The sequence below is a fragment of the Haliotis rufescens genome, unplaced genomic scaffold (genome assembly GCF_023055435.1).
Source record: "Haliotis rufescens isolate VD_foot unplaced genomic scaffold, xgHalRufe1.0.p SCAF_14, whole genome shotgun sequence".
NCBI classification, from domain to species: Eukaryota; Metazoa; Mollusca; class Gastropoda; order Lepetellida; family Haliotidae; genus Haliotis; species Haliotis rufescens.
In genome coordinates, this window is record NW_025963824.1 from 15,791,407 (window position 1) to 15,800,447 (window position 9,041).

General features: G+C 40.6%; 1 protein-coding gene across 1 annotated transcript; it reads right to left on the reverse strand.

The window, feature by feature from the left end:
* Positions 1–4,888: 4,888 nt before the first annotated feature.
* LOC125371660 (perlucin-like) lies at positions 4,889–8,320 on the reverse strand. Its single transcript, XM_048395062.1, has 3 exons — positions 8,138–8,320; positions 6,616–6,709; positions 4,889–5,181 (listed from the first exon to the last, which is right to left on the reverse strand). Exons 1-3 carry the CDS (start codon positions 8,279–8,281, stop codon positions 4,952–4,954), a joined length of 468 nt encoding a protein of 155 aa, XP_048251019.1. The 5' UTR covers positions 8,282–8,320; the 3' UTR covers positions 4,889–4,951.
* Between the last annotated feature and the right edge of the window lie 721 nt (positions 8,321–9,041).

A 9,041-nucleotide genomic window follows, 5' to 3' on the forward strand; every position in this document is an offset into this window, starting at 1 on the left:
AGAGATGCCATTTGACGTTTGCAGCTCTCATTCAAGGCAGGAGTTAATCATGGCAATGGTGACTGCTTTAGTTGATTACCTCGCAATGATACTCCAGATGTACAGGACACACCACATCTGGCAGATACAACCATGCCCATGATCTGGTACATTCTACAGTTATCACAGCAGCTCACATCAAGTCATGGACGTGAACTGACCCTGTGTTATCAAGAGTACTTGAGCCTACCAATACCACTGAGAAACTGTGCGTACTGTGCTGAAACCGAGTAGTCATTCAACTTGCTGGTAGTGCCAAGATGTTTGCGGAAGCACGCCAGACACAACTTGTATGAGTCGTACGAAGAGCTTAGCTCGAGGATATATTCGGTTGGCAATTTAATCCTAATATTTGTCATGATGACTGATTGCTTCAATCACTATGGTATCCCAACCCGCAGTGACCATTATAGTGAGTGAGTGAGTGAGTTTGGTTTAACGCAGCTTTTAACAGTATTACAGTTATATTGCGGTGTGTCATCTTAATGTAGGAGGAAAGCCCGGAGTGATGCCAGTCTCAGATGTTTACCACTTCGGTGTAACCCACGAGCACGGGTATGGTGCTGACAAACCTAGAAACATAATCAGGGCGAACCGTGATTCGAACCCACAATCATATGTTTCTGGCGCTCTCAAGGAACGCAACTCTGCACAGCGAATAGCGGCGCCTTAGACGACTGGGACACCCGTGCACACACCCCATCCAAGATAATATGGCAGTAGGGAGATTATAGATATAAACCAAAACAAGAAATCGCCTTCCATAAAGAAATAAGTTTCATGAACTTTTTGACTTACCAAATTAGGTAACAACTGATCTCACCAATATCAATTGTATTGGGTAGTACTTTTCAGTATAACACCAACGGCTAAAACCAGCATAAAATATGTTCAGGAAAGTACAACATTCAGCATTTACAAACAAATATGGTGCCTCCCTTGTCTATCGTTGATCGAATCAGAATTGATTATCGGGAATCTGAAGAAATACTGGGAGAAGTGTTATTATTATTTCATTTTAATATATATCTCTTTCTAGGGGTGGTAGCGGCCTGTTACAAATATAGATAACATTGGAGATATTAATCAGCGAAGACTGTAAGGTATCAATTTTCTTAAAGATATATCTGGATTTGGGTATTTTGCGGATAAACAATTGCAAAAACACATGCCAAATGCAATATCGAGACAGAAATTTCTTTGCTTCAGACTACTTTAATAACAAACCTATACGGACTATGGTTTAATAACATCCCAGAAGTACAACTTTCAAATAGAAAGTACCATGCCTGAAGCTGTCTTGATAACAAAGCTGCTAAGTTGCTCTAAGAAAACATATGTCCAACGCAGGACAACCTTGAAACAGAAAGGCCTGCGCTAATGACCTTAATAACTAGAATAACTCGAAAGGTGTTTGCAGCCCCATCCTAACCTTTTCCTCAGTCTCCACCAGAAACATGTGACCAGATCAGGAAACAGGTGACCTGTTCAAGACAGGCCTTTTTGATATATTTGGTAGGTTATCGGCAGGATAAAGCTAACTGATAACACAGATACATGTCATACAATAACAAGGGGTTAGATCAGTACTCAAAACAGGCCAAGTGCCTTAAAAAATGCCATTCCAATGACCTTAACCTTCAAAGAAGGTCACTTCAATTTTTTTTCCAGTTCAATGCTCCAATCAAAGGATGACATGTAACACATTTCAACTGAAGTGAACATTTTTCAGTTATCACACAAAACAGGTTTTAGTGTTTGACCTTCAGATTAAATTTAACCTTCACTATGAAACATTAGCATTTCTGTAACATTCTAAAGGACTTTTCAGCAAAGTGAACTAAATATGATCCCTTGGTTGAATTCAATGTGACAACGTAAGGAAAGCAAATGCTTCTTCAAAAGTAGGTGTCAGTGACGTACAACTACTTTCATTTATTTTGGTATCGCTTGTGATACATAAATATTCAATAGTTACACGCATAAATAATAGCAAGAAAAGTCATTTTTATGAACATTGCAAAACTAATCTACGAATAATCCTCTCTGTGATGTTACCTTATACCACCTTATCCGATCAGAGCCCTCCAAAAAATTTCAGGCTTTGACCTAAATCATGACCTTGACCCTTGACCCTTGATATGAATGCTCAGCATGTCAAAAATAAAGTGCTGTAGCAGCGGTCTAATTCAGAGACGGGGCAACGTTACCAATAGTTGCACATAAATACTCAAAGTAATGTTTACTTAGTGAAGTGCTAGGAATATGACCTAACCAGTAAATTACCTCCCCTTCCTTCACCGAAGTAATGGCGAAGTATATAGACATACGTATTAACATTAATTTGTCAGAAAGTCGAGGAAATTACCTGACACTTAAATCTTACACTTGTTTTGTAATATTCGCTTTAATCTTGAACCAATAGTAGGACCCAGCGGACATGTCGAGTTAACTGCAGCAACTGATGTGTAAGTGTGAACAACAGCACAGATGTTGTTTCGGGTCTCATAGCTTAATGTGGGCAGACAGATGTTTCTGTTACAGTATAACAGCGCTCTGTGTAGATGGTTCAAGTAATTCAACCTTTTTATAATTCTAGAGGGATGGTGTTCCGGGGTACTTCATATGTTGCTGAAACGATCATCTACATGTAACAACACCTGGTGACATAACAGCATAACGACATTAGTGAGGCTTTTACACTTTTCAGCGACATGCAGCACGTGTTCACACCCTAGGGCATGTACATGACCCCATCACAGTATCGCTTGAGTCTCCAGTGATAGCAGCAATGACAAGCATGTAGTGACTTTATTTGCCTGGGAGTCGTTAAAACTTGCATGTGACAGTTACACACATGCACTAAAATATTGATTAATGCATAAGTAAACAAGTTGTACATTGTATCAGATAATGTACCATGGGTCGATGGCCTACATCAGTACTGAACAGCGAGTACAAACTATTCTTGTGTGTGTGTGTGTGTGTGTGTGTGTGTGTGTGTGTGTGTGTATATATATCTGCATTTTGCTAAACATGATGTTCTGTTGTCATGTATGAACGTGCTGTGTGTTTGTTAGTTGTTTAACGCCGTAATTTTCCAGTTTTACGGTTGTGTGTAAATAATCATGAACAGACAATCCAGTGATTGACATTATGACCATCAATCTACGCAAATGGGATAAGATTGCATGCACCAACCGAGTCAGCGAGCCTGACCACCCGATCCCGTTAGTTAGCACGAAGACCTATTATGCATGGATGCACGTGTCCTTCTCCATTGTAACATGATGTAATATAATTCCAGTGAGACGTGTGTCATACACAAGGAACGATTCTAGACAAGGGTTTGTCTTTTTCAGTAAGCTTCAGCTGAAGATGAACTTCAGCTCAAGATTTGGGTGGTAACGTTCTCCGTAAGTATGGCAAAAGTCCTGTTAGCACCTGAAGAACATTTTTTTATATCCCCTTTCCAAGACAGGAATTTATCCTGCTGAATTAGTAGTCACTATGATCAGAACTATTTGCCTCTCCATGTGGTGTTAGCTAAGCTGTGCACTTCGAAAACTCCATCATGCCTACAGTGAACGACATAAGGCATTTGTAATCACGGAAAGTACCAGCTAACTAAATAGAAAGAAATGCACGGTAAGAAGAAAACACTTTTCAGGAATTCAGAATCAATCACTGGTATTCTCATTTTCCATATGCCGAGCCACACAAATTGGTCGTCCATTTCTTTGGAGGCTCACAAATGCAATTTGGGGTTTATCAAAACGCATTAACAGTAACGTCTTAGTAAGGGCATTACAGACAAATTGAGACCTAGTTTACACTGTTTGACAACATTACTTGCAGAATAATCAACAATTACAAATGTTGACAGACAGTGCCAGGGGAGAAGGTGGAGCCTTTGGGACATATATGATGGCAACAGGACATGCGAATAAACATGGACATCTCCGAAACTTGTTTCAGTATGTATTTGGTTTGACAAGTTAATTAACAGGAAAGTCATGTTCACTTCAACAAAGCAATTTTGAATAGAGCAAACTCTAAATTAAGTACTGTTATGTAATCATTATGTTGGTTTACATTACATTGCATTAGGTAAAATGTAAGTATATTCCAGGTATATTCCATGTTGTAGAAACGCATTAATACATTATCTGCTTTACATCGATATATGTGGTCATGTGCCGCTGAACTGGTGTTAAAATCATACATTGTATCAGAAGGTAAGGCACAAAAACATCGGATTCGACTTTCACTTTGTGTGAGATCATTGAAGTATGATCTTTCCTGGGTGGGTGTCAAACTGTATAAATGCCTATGCATCACTCATATTTACACTAAGTGCAGAAAATCAACTACTTATCCAGTATGCATTTCGGGAGCAGACTTATGTGCGTTTAACATTATTCACCATCTTAGGAGTCTATGGTAAATGAATGGGGTTGGTAAATGGTGGTTTTAATGAGATGTGAAGATCTGTTCAATGTGAAGTTTGTGAAGAGATTGATGATATTTTTTACCTAAGAAATAAGTATTCAAGACCTGCAGATTAAAAGGTCTGATAAAGGATCCATTTGATGACACATTAGGACCACTCAATCTTCATTACTCGTAAGTTCTTGTATGCGTGGTGGAGGCCTATCCACCACCATAATCTCAAGGAAGCTACGGCATTTGATAGATATTCAATCGTGTGATATGGTAAAATGTGTGTGACTTAGTCAGCTTCATCATTATGAAATGAAGATAACCGTCAAAGGTTTAAAAGCATTATTATAACAAAGACACTTACGTTAAAACTGCTCAAAGGAATCAGACGACAAAAACAAATCTTCAATTCGTTAACTTTATTCAGTTTTCAAAATTGTTACTTCATTGACTGTGGCAGAGATGGTAGCTAAGCCTTGACTCCCTTCTCACAAATGAAGTTAGCAGCATGGCTAGTACAGGGTGCATCATTCCACAGATAATTTCCATAACTCTGTTTGATATCCAGACAGTGTTCCCCCCCTCCATAATTATCAGGTTGGCCTGTACTCCAGTTGCTGTAATCCATGGCCTGTTGGCCCTCCCAGAGCCATGTTCCTTCTACGTTCAGGTCAGTAGCACCAAGCCAGTAGGTAGCAGCTGCAATGAAGGAGAAGATGGAAATGGATTCATATTCAAACATTTCTGATCTCAGTAACGTTAGGAGTGCACAGGCATGCTGTGTCGTGACGGCATAAACATTTCCTGAGATATAAGGCAAAAATGATATGTAACTGTTACAATATTGATATATAACACCTGGAAATTAGTACCGCGCACATGCTAATTGTGCCATGAGGTTTAAGAGTATGTGCCCTGGCCTTAAATCTGTGGTATAGAAACCACGTGTTCTTTCTTTAAAGAGTAATCCTTAGTTGACAATTTAGCAATCTTTGCATTTAAGAAATTAGTATTCATAATATTGCTGGATATTTCATTGTGTGTATTATTGGCAAATGTGGTACGTGAACTTCATTATGGAGGGCGCCCTTGACAGTTGTGACTGGTTCGTTGTTGACTTCCTGTTACGAGATTGTCAATAACGTGTAAAGCCACTACTCCTCCTTCTCTTGTATCCGGTGAGTCATCTGATTTATTCTCGGGGGGTAGGTTTTGCTATCAACAGTGCAATGCTAGTGTCAGTTCCTGTAGATTGGCTATTGACACCTCGTGGCCCTGTTTGTGCCAGATTTGATCTTGGCTCATGGCAGAACAAGAGATGGTCGTGATGGTGTCCTGCCGTAGAAACTCGAAAACAGTGGGATCTCGTATTGTCGTCCTTGTGGGCAGGTCTATTAGTCACAGGGTGGATATAAATAATGTTGCACAACGTTCGGAGCCAGGATAGGACGCATGAACCTGCCACTAGATGTTTCGGTACAACGACTATGTTGCAGCCAAGCGACGGGAAACCCCAGTTCATGATCATCTCCAAAGAAAGGGTCAGAAGCTGCTGTCATCAATCTCTGCATGTTCTAGCCACGTCTCGCCAAACACCATATTAATCGGTCCCTGCAATGACGATCATATAGCGTAGGACGCATGAACACCACCCCACCCAAACTACGCAGACACGCACGCACGCACGCACGCACGCACGCACGCACGCACGCACGCACGCACGCACGCACACACAGAGATCAAAACAACTAATTGGAGTAGATTTCTCAATGTCCGTGATGACTCTTCTCTGTGGGACAACCGGTTCTCCTTCAGAAAGGTCCTTGTGACAGCGGGTTGTCATCTATCCAGGCAAAGAAGTTGGCGGTTTTCTTGCGCTGACGTCACACAAGTTCTTTACCTGATTAGTTTGAAGATGTTTCTTTGCCAATCTGTGTATAACCTACCTGAGGTAATTGAGCTGACAATCAACAGTTTTGCATGGCATTGCTGTTTTAATTATACCTGTTATTCGCCACATGTCACTTCATCTAACCTCCAACGCGCCATGTTGAAGATTTGGGACTACAGAGTACAGAGTAAGATACAATGTAGATGCTTTTACTTTTGAATATGAATGTTGTTCCTGCTCACCTTTTCCATGGATGGTCGCATGACCCCTGACAAAGTCATCTTCATCTCTGCTGGTCACTCTAGCGAGGTGACTTCCAAAGTACTGACAGTATGACTGTAAGTATAACATTAACATTTAAAAATGTAACTACTTGGAACAGGCGTTCACTATTTGGAAGTAGATCGCTAATGGAATAACGACAATCGGGAACATTTACTAATATGTAAACATAAATGAATGGAATGTGCAGATAAAGGTTTTGTTAAAAGTACAATTTTCAGAATCGGTAATCTCAACTAAGTTTATCTCTCTCTCTATAAACTAGTGTCAATGAATACGACGATGCCATTCGGCCCTTTTCACTGCAACTGGTGATTGAGTGAAGCGAGTTTACTGTGACCATCCGTCCTCTAATCATTGTTGACCCGTGAAGATCCGGGTTAGAACAAGTCTTCAACAGCCCAATGCTTGCCGTAAAAGGCAATATTCCAGCTATTGGCGGCAGTCTGTAGTTAATCAAGTCTGGACCAGACAATCCAGTGATTGACATCATTGGCATCGATCCACGCAATCGGGATCAATGACATGCATCAACCAAGTCAGCGAGCCTGACCACCCGATCCCGTTACTCGCCCCTTACGACAAGCATAGTCGCCTTTTACGGCAAGCATGGGTTGCTGAAGACCTATTCTACCCCGGAACTTGACGAGCCGTAAACTTTTGTACTGGCTGCACTCTGAAACGTTATGACAATGCAGTAGGCTATATTAGCTTACCTTTGCTGAAGGCCAATTACTCTAGCTGGCGGACAAAATTAATTTTGTGCTTTCGAAAAATACCTAATAATCTTTATTTAGACGAATGTCTATTAGTCTTTATGGTAGTTACGCCACTGTCCTAAAAGCAAGTTTGTGAGTCACTCTCCGACTGACTTATCACCTAGCTTGTGACGTAATATATTCATGTGCCCAGTCCAGACGTCAATACGTCACAAAAATGTCCATGATTATACATGAGATCTACATGATATCTTATCCCATGGATGTCCTAGCACCGCACGGGTTCAAACACAAAGGTCAGTGGCGACTGTCAAATTCAGAGAAAACCTAAAAGCATCCCCAATTACATGGCCCAGTATGACCAAATGCTGTACCTCGATTTTTCAAATGTGTTAATGTCAGACGAGAGTTATAAGTGAAAAAATACCCTTGCTTCAGCAAATGGAGGGGCAAGTATGTAGCCATAGAATAAAACGAATCGGTTGGAAAGTCAAGGAAATTACCTGACACTGAAGACAAAACCTTACCCTTGCTTCATACAGCATTAATGGATCCCCATTACCATTGGGCTGCATTATTACCAGGAGTTGCGCCTTAATACTCGAAGTAATGTTTACTGAGTAAACTGTCCAGAATGTGACCTTACGAGTTCAAAACCTAAGCTTCCTTCGCCGAAGGAAAGGGAAAGTATGTAGACATATGTTACAGTATTAAAATGAATTGGTAAGAAAGTCTAGGAAATTACCTGCCACATAAAGCTTACCCTTGCTTCAGCAAAATTCGCCTTTATCTTGGAGAACCAATAGCACGACTTCTTGTGCTCCACAAATCCCGGTGGACATGGAGAGCTAACTGCAACAACTGATACAAATGTGCACAGTAACACATATGCTGTTCCGTGTCTCATTGTTTCACGTAACAGAGTGACGTTTCTCCCGCGGGTCGGTCTAGCCGCGCTGTGTGTGGAAGGTACAAAGTAATTCAGCCTTTATATTCCTGGAGGGAACGTGATCCGGGATACATCATATGGTGTTCAAGGGTGGCGTGAATGAAATAATCATATACCAACACCTGGTGACACAACTGCGTAACGAACTTAACGAGACCTTGACACGTGTCAGTTGCAAGCAGAATGTGATCACACCCGAGCACACGATTTCATAGTGTATCGTTTTCGTTCATGTTTTCGTCTTGGTGTGATCCCTGCAACATGTTGTAACAATTGTAAACTAACACCGAATAGGCTATGGAAAAAACATATTTTATTTTATCTGGTGTCCGTGGTATTAGAACATAGCCCGATGCTTATTGGAAACATTGCCCGTCTCTCATACCTATTCTAACCTTGCATCTTCATCAATAAGAAGTAAAGTAATAATACTACCACTGCCAAAAAGGTCCCGCTATACAACCTTGTATATGCTTTGTCATCCAAAGTATGGCTGCCCTAAGTGAATAGTGTGTACAGTCCGTTTGACTCCAAATGAGAACGATGAATTGCAAAATAACTCGAAATCCAGAAAAGTGTATGAAACTTCAATACGGTACTTGACCATGAATACCCTGTACCCAACAAAATCTGAATTTTGTTTATTTTAAGACCCATGACGGATGAAGTTCTCTAAGAAACTATCATGTAATTTTGTATAGAAATGTGTACATGACAC